Below are 17,922 nucleotides of genomic sequence, written 5' to 3' on the forward strand. Positions count from 1 at the left end.
TCACAACTATTGTGAACCAGAAAAAGGAATGCATAAGGATACAGAACGATACATAAAACCATAGTGGGAGTCACATAAAGACATTTTCAATATGTCAGAAGATGGTTGTAGCAACCTGTTTATCAACTGCATTATGTATATTTAGCTAATTATATCAGTAGATTTTCTGGGAATAGAGACCAGCATGTGAGAACTGAAATTCATGTTTAATTGCAAACTCAAACAAGAATAAGAAAACACTATAATCAAGAAAAAAAAATCATAAGTATAGAGGTTTATGAGAACATACTATGCGACTAGGAACATTACCTTGCAGTTGTATCAGCAGATCCAGTTATCAGTTGCTTACCACCTGATGTGAAACACATACAGGTTATTTCATCACAGTGTCCAACAAGTTCATAGCCCAGTGATCTGCCAGTGGGGAGTGAGTAAAAAGTGACAGACCAGTGGCTTGTAGAAACAGCTAACAATGTCCCATCACGATTACAGGCAGTAACACGTTTCTCTAGGAACCTTGAATGTAGTAAAAGTGGTAATTATTTACAGGAAAATATTTGTATTTACATGCAATTATACCATTCTGTCAAAAAATTGGATAGCTTTTGTAGAGAAAGTTTCCAATGAAATGGGTTGACACATAAAAGAATAAAATCTAGGCCCATGTAACAGGCCACAAACTATACCGGAAACTCAAACCTTATGGCAGCCAGTAATAGAAGCTGCCTATACCAGTTGAAAAAAAATTCATGGAAGCAAGTAATGCCACACAGAAATGAGGGGCAGCTTGCTGGATTTTATAGGACAACATGCTGAGGTTAGTAACCTTCCCAGTAAAAGATGAGTGGCAAGCAACTACAGTCAAAGGTGTTCTGCAGGCATGGATCTTCACCTGAATATGCATAAGTGACTATTAAAAAGAAACCAGTACATGGTTGAAACATGAAAACACAAGCAAATAGAAATATTGTGTGTTATTTTTGTCCTTATTTCAATCCCACCTCATCCTACCAATAGCCCATCAGTTCCAGTACACCAAAACTGCACAAACCAAGTAAGCCTGTATTGTTGTTGCTGTTGTGGTAGAGGTAGTGGTGGTTGTGGTGGTGGTGGTGGCAACCATCAGTCCCAAGGCTGGTTCAATGCAGCTTTTCATGCTAGCCTATCCAACGCAAGCCTCTACTTTAGAGCTACAACATATATCCATCTGACCCAAGCCATGAATCAAGAATTTTTATTCACCAGTGATTGTTTCACAATGAAATAGACTTCATCACAGGAGTATAATAAAGGATGTAATAATACACACATACTAAACTAATACCAATAAACTATAAGATACATAATAAACACAGCAATAAGAAAATACACTACAGGAAAATTTCAAAGAACTAGTGTCAGTCATCTATATTATAATATAGTATGGTATAAACCCTGTGTATAATAATTGAATGGATGAGGGGCTTGGCAGTAAACAATGGTAAGGGACAGTATGCAAGAAACAGAGATATTAATTGTAAAATGTCAGATATGGCATGTTTCATTCATATTAGTAAAAAGTCCCACAAAAAACCAATAGTTGGTACCTCTTTGTCAACTTTCAGATTTTCGCTATTGGCAGTTTTTTTTATTCATGTGCAAGTAAACAATGGTAAGTGGCTTAAACATGGTGGCAAGTGAGAGTGAAGTGTCCAATATTCATGTGAAAAACAAGCTCTTCAGTGAGTTTTTGAACAAGTGTGGAGATGATCTGGATACTTATGACTCTGATAAAGACCTGGAATATTCTTGTGCAGAGAGTCAGGGATATTTTTTCTCTGGGATGAAGCAACAGCTAAAAGGAGACGAGACAAAATAGCAAGATGTTTAAAGATGTATTTTGAAAAGAATGAATTCAAAGGTGAAAAGTTGATTGTGTTTTCTGACAACTGTGGCATTTTGGCTATACCTGTTAAAGTTTGGTCATTTCAGATACATCAAGCACATCTTTCCTTAGGCTGGACATAGTATACTACCTAATGACAGTCTTTGCTCAGTTGGAGAAAAATGTCACCTACATTATCAAAGCATTTATGGGCCTGATCATTGGGAAGAAGTTCTAAGAACATCCCAGTGAAAGAAGCCATTCAAGATAACTCATATGACTCAAGAGTGTTTCTACAGCTTCTCTGCACTGAAACAGCTGCTCCACCAACCACAACCATCAACTATTCAAAGGAAATTCAGTGTTAAAAATTGTGTTCAACACGTATTTTCAGCTGAGCTACAAAGTCCCATCCCAACATTAATGTTTAGTGACATATACAATGGTTGCCTAGAATCTGTTGCCTTATCAAAACGTGGAAGACCTATAATCAGTTTTTTCATGACAGAGCTTAAACTGAAATATTCTGGGCCTCTTCCTATTAAAGAGGACAAGCTAAGAGACATTCCCTCAAGCTTAAAATGGATACCTCCTGTATACCATGATTGGTACAACTCACTCTAAGCAGGAGGTACTGCACTTCTGCAACAAGAAGACAAAGAAGAAAGATAGACAATCATGTACTGAGAAAACAATGTTTTTAGTAAAATAGTAATGTTAAGTAAATGCATTGAGGAATAAAATATAAAATGTTTTCTTGTAAAAAAAATGTTAAGTAAGTGTGTTGAGACTGCAATATTTCGAGTAAACAATAATAAGTACGTGTTTCTGAAACTTTGATTTTTTTTTTTTTACCTTGAGTTGATATAACATACTAAATATATGTAACTACTGACACTGTGTAATAAAACAATTCTGTACCCAAGAAAATATGATTTTGTATGTATTTCAGATATCTGATTTATGGGATTTATTAAATTATTTGTGGTGCGGTTTCTCAGAACTACTGATTTGTCCCTTACCATTTTTACTGCCAAGCCCTTCAGATAATGTAGGACATAATTATACCAAACATAACCACAGCACATAATAATACAATAAATTATAGGAAAATATGTTATGTGCTAATATCCTCCTCACGCATCTCAAAGAATTCTTCAGTATGGTAAAATGGATGATCTTATAGCCAGCTGTACTACTTAATTATAAATAATTTTGGATCCATAGACCAAATAAAGACTGGTAATTTTTTGAAAATTTTGAGTGGGTTCACTTAGTGAGAATTTCCATTTCCTGCTAACTGTTCCTTGGTATATCTAAATTGGCTTTAGCTCTGGTGTTGTATTGATGACCCCCCCCCCCCTCCCCCAAAGCAGCATCTTCAGGTATATTATTCTTAATATAAAGCACAGATATATAAATTTATAATTTTGAGTATTCTGAGGCTAGAAAAAAAAAAAAAAAAAAAGAACATGAAGCCACTGCTCCATATGACCTGTTTTCCTCATTATACATAAGATTCTCTTGTATGTTTTTAAAATATTCTTCATGTGAATGGAGTGCCTCATACAATCATACCACATGACATATTCAACTGAAATAGTCACCCTTAGGTAATCTGAACTCACTACATCCCTAAGCTTCAAAATGAAATTTGACACCTGAGATATTTTTTCATGCTTATTATTGGTATCTTCCTCCCAGCAGAGTTTGCAGTCAATGTAAATATTTAGAGGTTTCACTGACTTATTTTCTACTTCATTTGACATTCCCATTAGGAGTTGTTGGGATTTATCAAAATCACACAGTTTATTAGCTCCAAACCAGATGAATGGGTATTGAGAGTTTCTTTTTGTATCTTATGGAGATGTGAAATTCTCTGATCTCTGTAAGTAGCGTTGTATCATCAACACAACATGTGATTGAATGAGCTATGTTATTAGACAAATCACTGATTGTTGTAATGAAGAAGGAGAGTCCAAGAATAGGTTCCTGTGGAATACCTAACCTGATTTCCATTAAGAAGGAATTTACATTTCTGAGTGCGACAAATTATTTTCTGATGCTTAAATAAGAACTCATCACACATAATGTGCACCCACACATCCCATTAAACTCCAGCTTCCTTAGTAGTACACTATGTCATCAGACATCTGGCTGAAAATGACTTGCAAGTTTGTGGCGCCCTCCATCGGTAAGGCTGGAATTCAATATGGTGTTGGTCCACCCTCAACTTTGAGGACAGCTTCACTCTTGCAGGCACACTTTTAAGATGGTGGCGCAACGTATAGACGTACTAATCAACAGATCCGTGGAAAATTACGAGTTTTAAAATTCTGTGTGTGTTAAATGTAGTAAGAAGGTGAGAAATGGTGTTAAATTATGCCAAGGGTCACGAAAATGGGTCCATTGACAATGTTTAAATACTTAAAAAAAAAGAAACATGACTTGTGACTGTGGAAATGTGCACTGTAGTTATCGTGATATATTGTGTTTACAAAAGGAATGTCAAGAAGACCGCGTGACTGCTTCATTTAAATACGATCTTATGTTAGCCAAACTGTATGTACAGAAGCTTGAAAAAGTGATAGAAGTCAATTCACAGTGTAGTGAAACTTCGTAAATGGGCAAAACAGTAACTTCATATGGCCCAAAAAGTTCCATCGTGTAAACCATAGTGAGAACAACTTCAGGTTCCCAGTAGCAAATAATTTTGAGCTTTTAACCTGTGATGAGCCTAAAAGATGTGAAAATAGTGAAAGAAATAAAGTACTTTCACCAAATGCAGATATTAAAAACCAGTTAAGTACAAAGTCTCGTAATAACAAGCAAGGAACTACTGGCACTATAATTAGCAGGGAACATACGTATCATGAGAACACGACAACCTCAAGACGACCAAAGAAGATATTTGCATGCTCTCAAATAGTCGTGGAAAGGGCTTAGCTGGTATCGTGTGTAACATGCAAAATAGATTTAAGGTTAGTGGAATAACAAAACCAGGTGCTCCCTTGAGTGAAATTCTAAAAAAATGTGAATATTTCTTGGAGCCTGGAAGAAACTGTTTAATAATCAGGGGTGCTAATGGCGTTTATAGGAATGAGGGTAAACTTGCCACAAGAGCGCTAAGAAGCACACTACAGAAAATTACAAACGTCAACTTCTATGTTGCAAGTATACCACAAAGATATAATCTGATGGAAAAATCTCGTGTCAAGAAAACACTGTTAGTACTAGAAAATTTGAAAAAATATGCCGAAGCTTCCCGAATGCCACATATGTGAATGTACCATCTTCAGAAAGAAGTCATTTTACCAGGCATGGGCTACACAGAAATAAACTTGGAAAACCATTCATTAGTTGAGAAATACTTAATGCAGTGTTAGCAGTTGAAGACAAGAATTGCCCCACCATACCACTACCACCACCCACCACAGTAACTGAAATTCTCCAACATAAAAATGAAGATTTAACAGATGTAGTTTCAGCTCCTTTATCAATGCTAACGAAGTTCACAGGAGGGGGGTACCTCTCCCACCCCTGCAGCACAATCTACTACAGTTGGACAAAAATCAGTGCAAGAATATTCACCATTAGAAGATGAAACATCATCCACACCACCACCAGCTGAAGAAATATCTGAAGGCAACATTAAACTTCGAGTCAGAAGAAAAACTGCTCCACCAAAACATCTCCAGGATTTTTTATTGGCAGGCAGCATCACACAAATAGTAAGGTAAATGGAACACAGAAATCAAAAAACAAAAATAAGTTAACAGTTTTCTATCAGGATGTTCAGGATTTAGACAGCAAGCTAGGTGAAATAGAAGTCCTCCTAAATGACTATTTAAAAGAAACTGCAGTCTTGTGTGTAAACGGGCATTGGCTGAATGAGACACAATCATTCGTGAATTTGAAATGATAAGTACATTTTGTAGACTTAATAGTAAGGGAGGTGGTACTTGCATATATGTTAGGACAGGTCTTGATCCAACAGAAGTTTAATATAGTAATGTAAAATGCATAGAAAAAGACTTTGAATACCGTCTATGTGAGTTAAAAAAACTGAAAATGTTTACTGTGTGCATATATAGATCACCATCAGGGAATTTTACTTCTTTTCTCCACAACCTTGAAATGCTGCTAAATCAACTCAAACAGCAATTAACAAATACAATTGTCCTTGGAGATTTTAATGTTAATTTTAATAACTGCAGTAAACAACAACAACTGACCAATCTGTTCATATCTTATAAAATGACAGAAACAGTAACAGAAGACACTAGATGTTTAAATAGGTCTGAAACAATAATTGATCAACTATTTGTCAATAAGAATAAACGTGAGCATATCACTGAGGGAATAGAGAGGGCGTTCTTGGATCATAAGGCAGTCACGTTAACATTATATAATATATCTATTAAGGATCCAGTGGTATATGAGAAATACAGAGAGAAACAATTTGTAAATGAAGACAGCATAAGGGTTTTAAATCACATGTTAAAAAATATAATTTGGGACACAGAATCAACCTGTGATTTAAATAAAAAATTTGAGTCATTCCTAGAAAATTATTGGCAGTGTTATGATATCGCATTTCCTATTAAATGAATCAAAATTAAAACCAAAACAAAGACATGGGTAACACAGGGAATTAAAAAATCTGCGGAGATGCTGTTAAAGTTAATTAAATCTGCAAAAAATGCTGTTGCATTAAAACCATATGTGAAAATTTACAGGAAAGTATATAAAAAAGTTATAATAGCGGCTAAGAAACTAAATAATGACTTATATATCAGGAAAGGTATTAACAAAATAAAATCAACCTGGGAGGTAATAAACAGGGGCATAGGCAAACAAAAAAGTAAAATCAGCATTCTTGTAATTAAAAGTGAAGGGAAACAATTGAAGAACCACGACAGTGATTTCAACTCCAGAGCGCAACTACCAATGAATGATAAAACCATGTTCCTACACCCTGTTACTGCATTAGAGGTACAAAATGCCTTAAATCAGTTAAAAAATAAAGTGACATGTGGCTGTGATGGGATTCCAGACAAAGTAATAAAGAACAGTGCAAGATACATACATTCCCCACTTTTTGACATGATTAACATGTCATTTTGCACAGGAGTCTTCGCAGGAAAACTAAAGATTGGTTGGTTGGTTTGGGGGATAAAAGGGACCAGACTGCGACGGTCATCGGTCCCTTTTTCCAAAAAATTAAAACCACCCAAAGAGAAGAAAAACGAACAGCAGGAAAGATGTCAGATGACACAGGACAAGAAATACTCCTACAGAGATGAGACAAAACAAATTAAAATCACACAGAGTGTGACGGTGGTTGGCCGACCATAGAAATAAAAAAGGAAAAGCCAACCACTTAAAACACATTAAAAAATCAGTTTAAAACCGGAGGCCAAAGGCCAGTATCAACACAAAACAATACGATAAAACAGAAACACTTAGATTAAATGATAAAAACCCCCTGCCCGAATAAAACGTAAAACTAAGTCAGCCATAGCAGAGTCATGTGTTAAAAGGGCAGTGCGAACAACTGCCTGAGCACAGCTAAAAGCGGACACTCCAATAAAATATGGACCACTGATAAAACAGAGCCGCAGCGACGTAGAGGTGGGTCCTCACAGCGCAATAAGTGGCCGTGTGTAAGCCGAGTGTGCCCAATGCGCAGCTGGCAGAGGACAACAGACTCCGGCCGGGAGACCCACATGGACACCCGCCACACAGTCGTCGTCACCTTGATTGGACGGAGTTTGTTGGGCGTGGGCAGATTGCACCATTCGGCGTCCCAAACCGAAAGAACTTCACGGCGTAAGGCTGCCCGCAAATCAGTCTCCGGGAGGCCAATCCCCAGAGACGATTTACTAGTCGCCTCTTTCGCCAGGCGGTCAACATTCTCATTGCCAGGTATCCCAACATGGCCTGGGGTCCACGCGAAGACCACAGAGCGGCCGCAACGCGCAAGAGTATGCAGGGACTCATGGATAGCCATCACCAGACGAGAACGAGGGAAACACTGGTCGAGAGCTCGTAAACCGCTCAGGGAATCGCTACAGATAACGAAGGACTCACCTGAGCAGGAGCGGATATACTCTAGGGCTCGAAAGATGGCGACCAGCTCAGCAGTGTAAACGCTGCAGCCATCCCGCAAGGAACGTTGTTCGGAACGGTCCCCTAGAGTGAGCGCATACCCGACACGACCAGCAACCATCGAACCATCAGTGTAAACAATTCCAGAGCCCTGATACGTGGCCAGGATGGAATAAAAGCGGCGGCGGAAGGCCTCTGGAGGGACTGAGTCCTTCGAGCCCCATGCCAAGTCGAACCGAAGGCAAGGGCGAGGAACACACCACGGGGGTGTATGCAGAGGTGCCCGGAAAAGAGGTGGAACAGGGAAAAACCCAAGCCCGGAGAGAAGCTCCATGACACGTACGGTGATCGGACAACCCGACCGGGGCCGATGGTCTGGCAGATGGACAACGGACTGTGGGAACAGGACACGGTAATTTGGATGCCCGGGCAAGCTAAAAACATGGGCAGCAGAAGCAGCAAGTAATTGTTGGCATCGTAACCGCAGTGGAGGGACACCTGCCTCCACTAGGATGCTGTCCACAGGGCTGGTGCGGAAAGCACCAGTGGCAAGGCATATCCCGCTATGGAGGATTGGGTCCAGCACCCGCAACGCAGATGGCGGAGCTGAGCCATAAGCCAGGCTCCCATAAACCAGACGAGACTGGATTAACGCCTGGTAGAGCCGGAACAAAGTAGATCGGTCGGCGCCCCAGCGGCTGTGGCTCAAACATCGCAGAGCATTGAGATGCCGCCAACATGCCTGTTTGAGCTGCCGGATATGAGGCAGCCAAGTCAACCGGGCATCGAAAACCACCCCCAAAAACCTGTGTGATTCCACCACTGAAAGAAGTTCGCCGTTAAGAGAAAGCTGCGGCTCAGTGTGGACAGTACGTCGCCGGCAGAAATGCATAACGCAGGTCTTGGCTGCCAAAAACTGGAACCCATGAGCTACAGCCCAAGACTGCGCCTTGCGGATAGCGCCCTGTAGCTGACGTTCAACAGCTGCAATGCCAGTAGAGCTGTAGTAAAGGCAGAAGTCGTCAGCATACAGGGAAGCGGAGACAGAATTTCCCACGGCCGCAGCGAGCCCTTTAATGGCTATTAAAAACAGGGAGACACTTAAAACAGAACCCTGTGGCACACCGGTCACCAGTCTCCTGGACGTGGGAGGAACTATATGAGGCCGCGACTTGCACGCGGAAGGTACGATACGACAGAAAATTGCGGATAAAAATCGGCAGAGGACCCCCAAGACCCCATCCATGAAGCGTAGAAAGGATGTGATGACGCCATGTTGTATCGTACGCCTTCCGCATGTCGAAAAAGACAGTGACCAGGTACTGACGGCGGGCAAAGGCAGTACGGATGGCCGACTCCAGGCTCACCAGATTGTCGGTGGCGGAGCGGCCTTTACGGAACCCACCCTGAGATGGAGCCAGAAGGCCCCGAGACTCCAGTACCCAATTTAAGCGCCGGCTCACCATCCGTTCAAGCAACTTGCAAAAAACGTTGGTGAGGCTAATGGGACGGTAGCTGTCCACCTCCAGAGGGTTCTTTCCAGGTTTCAAAACGGGGATGACAATGCTGTCCCGCCATGGCGAGGGAAACTCCCCCTCGACCCAAAGACAGTTGTAAAGATCGAGGAGGCGTCGTTGGCAGTCCACTGAAAGGTGCTTCAGCATCTGACAGTGGATGCCATCTGGCCCAGGAGCGGTATCAGGGCAAGCGGCAAGGGCGCTGCGAAATTCCCACTCACTGAATGGAGCATTGTAAGATTCTGGGTGGTGGGTGCGAAACGAAAGGCTCCGACGTTCCATCCGCTCTTGAATGGAGCGGAGGGCCTGAGGGTAATTCACAGAAGTGGAACTCATAGCAAAATGCTCTGCTAAGCGGTTTGCAATGACGTCGGAGTCAGTACAAACTGCGCCATTCAGTGAGAGCGCAGGGACGCCGACAGGGGTCTGATAGCCGTAGACGTGTCGAATCTTGGCCCAGACCTGCGATGGAGTGACATGGAGGCCAATGGTGGACACATACCGCTCCCAGCACTCCTTCTTGCCTTGGCAGATAAGGAGGCGGGCCCGCGCACGCAGCCGTTTGAAGGCGATAAGGTGGTCTATGGAGGGATGTCGCTTGTGATGCTGGAGCGCCCGCCGGCGATCTTTAATCGCTTCAGCGATCTCAGGCGACGACCAAGGCACAGCCCTCCGCTGAGGGGACCCAGAAGAACGGGGAATGGCAGATTCGGCGGCAGTAACGATGCCGGTGGTGACCGATTGAACCACCGCATCAATGTCATCATTAGAGAGAGGCTCAAGAGCGGTAGTAGAGGAGAACAAGGCCCAGTCAGCCTTATTCATAGCCCATCTGCTAGGGCGCCCAGAAGAGTGACGCTGTGGTAGTGACAGAAAGATCGGAAAGTGGTCACTACCACACAGGTCGTCATGCACACTCCATTGGACAGACGGTAAGAGGCTAGGGCTACAGATTGAAAGGTCAATGGCGGAGTACGTGCCATGCGCCACACTGAAGTGTGTGAAGGCACCATCATTTAACAGCAAGAGATCGAGCTGCGACAATAAATGCTCAACGATGGCGCCTCGACCTGTTGCCACTGACCCACCCCACAGAGGGTTATGGGCATTGAAGTTGCCCAATAGCAACAAAGGTGGCGGCAACTGGGCTACCAGTGCAGCCAGGACATGCTGCGAGACATCACCATCCGGTGGAAGGTAAAGACTGCAGACGGTAACAGCCTGTGGCGTCCACAACCGAACAGCGACAGCCTCTAAATGTGTTTGTAGAGCGACAGACTCGCTGTGCAGAGTGTGAAGGACATAGATGCAGACGCCACCAGACACCCTTTCATAAGCTGCTCGGTTCTTATAATAACCCCGATAGCCATGGAGGGTGGGGGTTCACATTGCTGGAAACCAAGTTTCCTGAAGAGCAGTGCAGAAGAAAGGGTGAAGGCTGATAAGTTGGCGGAGCTCAGCTAGATGGTGGAAGAAACCGCTGCAGTTCCACTGGAGGATGGTGTTGTCCATGGCTGGGAAAGGCGTGATGGGACTGGGAAGGCAGATTACGCCGCTGGGTCACCTGATGCCTCCGATGGAGCACCCGTGCAAATGCTATCCATTGCGTCCGAGGGACCAGCGAGATCGAGGTCCTCAGCAGACGCCAGAATCTCCACCTCGTCCTCAGAGGCAGAGCTTGTAGGAAGCGGTGGGATGGGTGCCACTGCAATATCGTTGGTCTTGGGGACTTTCATCTTTTTCTGCTTGTTGCGCTGTGCCTTCGGTGGTTCAGGCTTCATGGGCTTCACTGGGTCAGTCTCAGCGACAAAAGACGACTGTGAGGCCCTACGACCAGGGACTGGTGGTTGTTTCAATTGTTTCAACCACTCATGGGCGTCCGCTTTTCCACTGGTCGGAACTTGCGAAGGGAGGTCCCCAAGGGATCCCTTCCTGGCGAGAGGAGCCGAAGATGTCTTAAGCTTCTCTGGCTGGGAAGGGGGAGCTGATGTCCCAGATGGTTGGGAAGGTGTTGCTCCTGGAGAAGATGGAGCAGGAGCAACAGGGTGTGAAGTGGCTCCCACAATCAAGGGGGGTTTTGGATGCTGACCAATCTTAGAACCAACCGTATGGGACGACACAGGAGATGGAAGAACAGTCGTTGCAGCAGCGGCGTACATTGACGTCATTGGCACAGGATGGAGTCTCTCATATTTCCGCCTAGCCTCAGAGTAGGTCAGGCGGTCCAGGGTTTTATATTCCACTATCTTCCGTTCTTTCTGGAAGATCCTACAGTCCGGTGAGCAGGGGGAATGGTGTTCTCCACAGTTAACGCAGATAGGAGGCGGGGCACGTGGAGTATCAGGATGCGAAGGACGTCCACAATCCCGACACGTGATGCTGGAAGTACAGCGAGATGACATGTGCCCGAACTTCCAGCATTTATAACACCGCATCGGAGGAGGGATATATTGCTTCACATCACAACGGTAAACCATCACCCTAACCTTTTCGGGTAAGACATCATCCTCAAAGGCCAAGATGAAGGCACCGGTGGCTACCTGATTATCCCTCGGACCCCGATGGACGCGCCGGATGAAGTGAACACCTCGTCGTTCGAGGTTGGCGCGTAATTCATCGTCGGACAGCAGAAGAAGAGCCCTGTGGAATATAATACCCTGGACCATGTTTAAACTTTTATGGGGAGTGATGGTGACGGAAACATCACCCAACATGTCACAAGTGAGCAACCTCCGTGACTGGGCAGAGGATGCTGTTTGGATGAGAACCGACCCAGAGCGCATTTTGGATAAGCCCTCCACCTCCCCGAACTTGTCCTCTAAATGCTCCACAAAAAACTGAGGCTTAGTTTTCATAAAAGATTCACCATCGACCCGCGTACAGACAAGGTACCGGGGTGAATAATCTCCACTGCTGTCCTTAGCCATGTGTTCCTCCCATGGAGTGGCCAGGGAGGGAAATGATCTTGGATTGAATTGCTTGCCGTTGAGGTTAGACCTCGATCGCTTAGAGACTGCTGGTGGAGGCCCACCAGCGAGAGATGATGTACCATGCTTCATTGCGGGTCGTCCGCCCTGATGCCACCCACTCTGACCAGGGGCTCTCCCCACGGGTGCCACCCAGCCACAGCAAAGACCACCTGGCAGGATGGCCTTTGCTGGGAGTCCCGATGCCCCAGAGGGATAGGCATCTACTCCTCGGCATACGTGGGGAGGTAGCAGCTCAGGCATCAGCAGTGCGATCCCTGTGTAGTCAGGGGGCTACCACCAAGAGGGTACATGTCGACCCCACCACAACGGACTGGCTACCGTGCTGGATGTCGGGTGTCGAATATCCATATGTGTCAGGAGGGCAAAGATGTAAGTTCATAATGGAGGGCATGTATGCTGCCCGGAACACACAGCAGCTGATGTGGCTGGAAGCACGGTGTAAGGCCAACTCCATGACAATGTTGGGTGTGCCAGATCTTAGGGCAAGATGGATATATAATACACCACGTAAGGCGTCCTTCCCCAAATGGTACGCACTAACAGAAAATTTTGAAAGGTAGTGGTCAAACCCCTTAGGGGACCATCACATTAAGGCCGAAACGTTTGAGACTCCTGTTAGTCGCCTCTTACGACAGGCAGGAATACCGCGGGCCTATTCTAACCCATGAACCCGCAGGGGGGAAAACTAAATAAATCGATTGTCAAGCCTATTTACAAGAAGGGTGACCAGTCTGATGTTATCAATTACCAGCCTATATCATTGTTATCTGGATTTTCAAAAGTAATTGAAAGGGTAATGCATGAAAGACTGTCTCATTTTCCTAATAAAAATCAAATTATAATTAAAGGGCAAAAAGGTTTTAGGAAAAATAGGTCAACTGACACAGTAATTTATAACTTTTTAAAACTGATCATAAATTCTGTAGACAAAAATGAATTAAACTGTGGCCTGTTTTTGGACCTGTCTAAGGCTTTCAATATCATTGACCATAACCTACTGCTCAGGAAGCTATATTGCTATGGGGTTTTTGGAGTAGCACATGATTGGTTCAAATCCTATCTTTGTAATAGGAATCAGAAGGTAGAGATACAGCATGCGGATAAAGTCTACTCATCGGCATACCAAAGAGTCAGATATGCCATGCCGCAGGGCTCTGTACTGGGGCCATTGCTGTTCTTAATATTTATAAATGATTTCCCACGCCATTTATCAACAGCAGATGCAGTATTGTTTGCTGACAACACCAGTCTATTTGTCAAAGCTATGAATGAAACTGACTTACTGGAGAGAGTCAAAGTAGCCACAGAAGAAGCAAACATGTGGTTTACAAACTACAAATTAATTGTTAATAACAAAAAACAGTTTGGATGAACTTCAGACACATAACAAATAAAGTAAAATCGACCTAACTGTAAAACTTGGGCAGTGTAAGATAGAGCAAACCCGCTACACTAAATTTTTAAGATTATGGCTAGATGAATATTTAATGTGGGAGAAACACACAGAAATGTTAAACAAAAAATTAAGTCAGTATTGTTATGTTCTTAGAACACTAAAAAATTCCTGTAGTGTTGATGCAGTGTTATGTTCATACTTTGCACTCATACATAGCACACTAAGATATGGTATCATATTTTGGGGGAATATCAGTTTGGCCAAACACTCGCTTGTGCTTCAAAAGAGGGCAATAAGGATAATCAGAGGTATGACACACAGAGAATCATGTAAAAAAGTTTTCAAGGAACTACAAATCATGACTCTACCATGTATCTATATTTATGAAAGTATATGTTTTATGAAGGCACACCAGGAATATTCTTTGTTAAACCATCAAGTTCATAACTACAAAATGAGAAATAGAGATGAAATTCATAGAGGAAGCCACACAAAATCTATGTATCAAAAAGTGTTCTTTATCATCCAAAAATCTTATTTAGTGTACTACCAAAGGAAAATAAAAGTATACGAAATTTCCACATATTCAAAAAAGAACTTAAAAAAGTTAATTAGCAAGAGTTTTTATAGTGTCAAGGAATACTTAAATCACCAGCATTCAACATACAGTAGCTTATTTCCTTCATTGTAATGACCCAAAATGCTCATTGAAAACTAAATTGTATTCATCTACTATTCTAATTTAGCATACTATGAATGTTGTTATGCATATGGTTTCAAGTTATATGTAATAATATTTTATTTATGGACATATAATTGTAAATCTTTTGATGTCCTATTTTCTATGTAAGGCAATGTATGAAAAATCCTATATCATTTTATAATGATGAGATACAAGGATGCTAAGTAAATAAATAAATAAAATGTTCAATCAGGTGCTGGAAGGTTTCTTGGGGAATGGTAGCCCATTCTTCACAGAGTGCTGCACTGAGGAGAGGTATCGATGGCAGTCAGTGAGGCCTGGCATGAAGTCGCTGTTCCAAAACATCCCAAAGGTGTTCTATAGGATTCAGATCAGGATTCTGTGTAGGCCAGTCCATTAAAGGGATGTTATTGTTGTGTAACCTCTCTGCCACAGGCCGTGCATTATGAACAGGTGCTCAATCATGTTGAAAGATGCAGTCGCCATCCCTGAATTGCTCTTTAACAGTGCGAAGCAGGAAGGTACTTAAAACATCAATATAGGCCTGTGCTGTTATAGTTCAATGCAAAAGAACAAGTGGTGCAAGCCCCCTCCATGAAAAACACGACCACACCATAACAGCATTGCCTCCGAATTTTACTGTTGGCACCACACATGCTGACAGATGACGTTAACCGAGCATCGCCATACCCACATCCTGCCATCAGATCACTACATTGTGTACTGTGATTCATCACTCCACACAATGTTTTTGCAACGTTCAGTTGTTCAATGTTTACACTACTTAAACCAAGTGAGGTGTTATTTGGCATTTACCAGCATGATGTGTGGCTTATGAGTAGCTGCTGGACCATAATATCCTCCCACCTAACTGGAATAGTACTTGCAGTGGATCAAGATGTAGTTTGAAATTCCTGTGTGATGGTCTGGATAGATGTCTGCCTATTACACATTACAATCATCTTCAACTGTCAGTGGTCTCTGTCAGTCAACAGAAGAGGTCGACCTGTATGCTTTTGTGCTGTACATGTCCCTCACATTTCCACTTCATTATCACATCAGAAACAGTGGACCTATAGATGTTTAGGAGTGTGGAAATCTCACATAAGACATATGACTCAAGTGGCACCCAATCATCTGACCAAGTTTGAAGTCTGTGAGTTCTGCGGAGTGCCCCATTCTGCTCTCTCAAAATGACTAATTACTACTCAGGTCACTGATATGGAGTACCTGGCAGTAGGTGGCAGCACAATGCACCTAATCTGAAAATGTATGTTTCTGTGGGTGTCTCAATACTTTTGATCACATAGTGTTTGTCAACAGGAATGCAATGGCATGGTTTGCTTAGGTCACAAAACAGCAGTGACACCACATTTTTGTCCTCAAAAGCTGTTTAAGTTTGATCCACAATTTCCAAACAAGCTGTTCTCATGTTTCTTCCCTTGTGAAAACCAAACTAAAAGTTATGTAGGAGATTGTGTTATCAAAGTAGCTGCTTATTTGTGTGTGGCAGTGTCTCAAACAACTTTGAAAATATTGGCAGAATTGAGACTGTTCTGTAGCTTTCAGGAAGCGGTCTGTCAACTTTTTTTAAAAAACTGGGATAACCTTTGGCACTTCAAGTGATTCCATAAATACTCCTAATTCTGCATGTTTATTAAAAATAAAAGCTAATGGCACAAATACTGGGTATATCATCTTTTTAATGGCATAATTTGACAACAAGTAGCAGTCCACACTTTTAGAATTTGGATACAACTTTTATAATACCAGCAGTTGTGATAGTGCTCTACTGAATTACCTGGTCACCTGGTAGTGGGGCTCCAATCAGGTCCCTTGCTGATGAACTTCTTGCTTTAACATTGTTCCCATTTCTTTAACCAAGTTTAAAAAACAGCGGTTTAATTCCTCAGTGTCGAGCAGAGCTGCTTGTGTACATTTTGGTGTGTCATGTAGTTTTATTATTTTCCATGCTGCCTTGCATTTATTGGGAGCCCTGTCTATGTAGTTTTCCACTGTAGTTTTTCTTTTTCTTTTTGCCAGAAGGCGCTTAGCTTTATATAATTTTTTGTATTTAAGCTATGACCTATAAATATCCCCCCCCCCCCTCCCTGTTTTTGAGTACAGGCATCCTTATGCACCTGGTACATTATGAGGATGTTTTCTCTGATTTTTGCCAGTTCTTTGGAAAATCAGTTCAGCTTTATATTTTTCAGTACACTCTGAGTTCTAAGAGAACAAGAACACCATAAATCTGCATATTTCTTTCAAAAAATTATCAAAGGTCATTTCAGCTCCTCTATTCCCTGCTTGACAGTTATATATGAAGTCCCAACTTGCACTGCATAGACCATCAATAAACACTCTTGTGAACTCTTTTATGCCACCTTAACAGCGTCACTCTAGGTTCTTATAGAGGGTGACACCAAAGGCTTACCATCTGCCAGGCCACCTGCTGCAAGTCTGACTGTAATGTGTTCCCCTCAGTAATTCACGATAATAAGTTTATCCGGGCATTCTTATGTGTAGCAGCCTTATTTGAACAATATAGGTCCAATGATTTCAGAATATTCAGAAATGTCCTTATGACTTGTCCTTCTGAGTCTGCCATTTCCACAGAGCTTTTCTTATTAATGTTTAAAGGCCCTCGAAGTGATGTAGATGATGCTGAGACAAGTAATTTAATGTGAGGAACATGGGGGCTGCAAACATCTGGAAATACCCCAGAAATGGAAGCCAAATGTTGATCACGTGATGTCATCAGATGACGTACCCCACAGCACTTGCAGGCTTGTCGAGCCTACCATTTCCGTTAGCAAGCAGTTACACATCACTTCACTGGGCAACTCTGTTTCCAAACACTTTCTGTAAATGTGATCTGTTGGAAAAATAGATTTTACAGAATTATTATCCTCATTGTTACCAAGTGAAAGTTATTATTTTTGTGTTTCTTTCCTCTTGGCCCTTCTTTTTCTGTTTATAAACATTATTTAGTAAAGAACACATAGGTCATTTACTGGTAACAGTGGAATTCAAACTCTTATACTTATTTACTTGTGACACAATGCATTATGTTTTTGTTGTACTGTATTTTGCAATTAACCAGTGGAAACTGCAAGACTAGTATATAAAGTAATAAATCTTACCTCAATATAAACACATAACTGTCTTAACTTACTGCAAAAAAAAAAAAAAAAAAAAAAAAAAAAAAAAAAAAAAAAAAACGAGCCGCACTGATGTGAGTACTTCATTTGCATACGATCAGGTGCGATCGACCAATGGGCCCCACTGCTGGACATGTGGTGATGTAATCATCTGGTGATGCCACATGTTCAACATAT

At 42.2% G+C, this 17,922-nt stretch overlaps 1 protein-coding gene across 1 annotated transcript in view; it reads right to left on the minus strand.

Moving 5' to 3' along the window:
- Window positions 1–17,922, minus strand: part of LOC126237515 (F-box/WD repeat-containing protein 10-like) — a 679,603-nt gene that overhangs the window by 254,104 nt on the left and 407,577 nt on the right. Inside the window, exon 8 of the mRNA XM_049947683.1 lies at window positions 310–516. Coding sequence (XP_049803640.1) covers window positions 310–516 — 207 coding nt within the window. The remainder of the gene's footprint in view (window positions 1–309; window positions 517–17,922) is intronic.

This window comes from Schistocerca nitens, chromosome 2 (genome assembly GCF_023898315.1).
Source record: "Schistocerca nitens isolate TAMUIC-IGC-003100 chromosome 2, iqSchNite1.1, whole genome shotgun sequence".
In the NCBI taxonomy this organism is placed as follows: Eukaryota; Metazoa; Arthropoda; class Insecta; order Orthoptera; family Acrididae; genus Schistocerca; species Schistocerca nitens.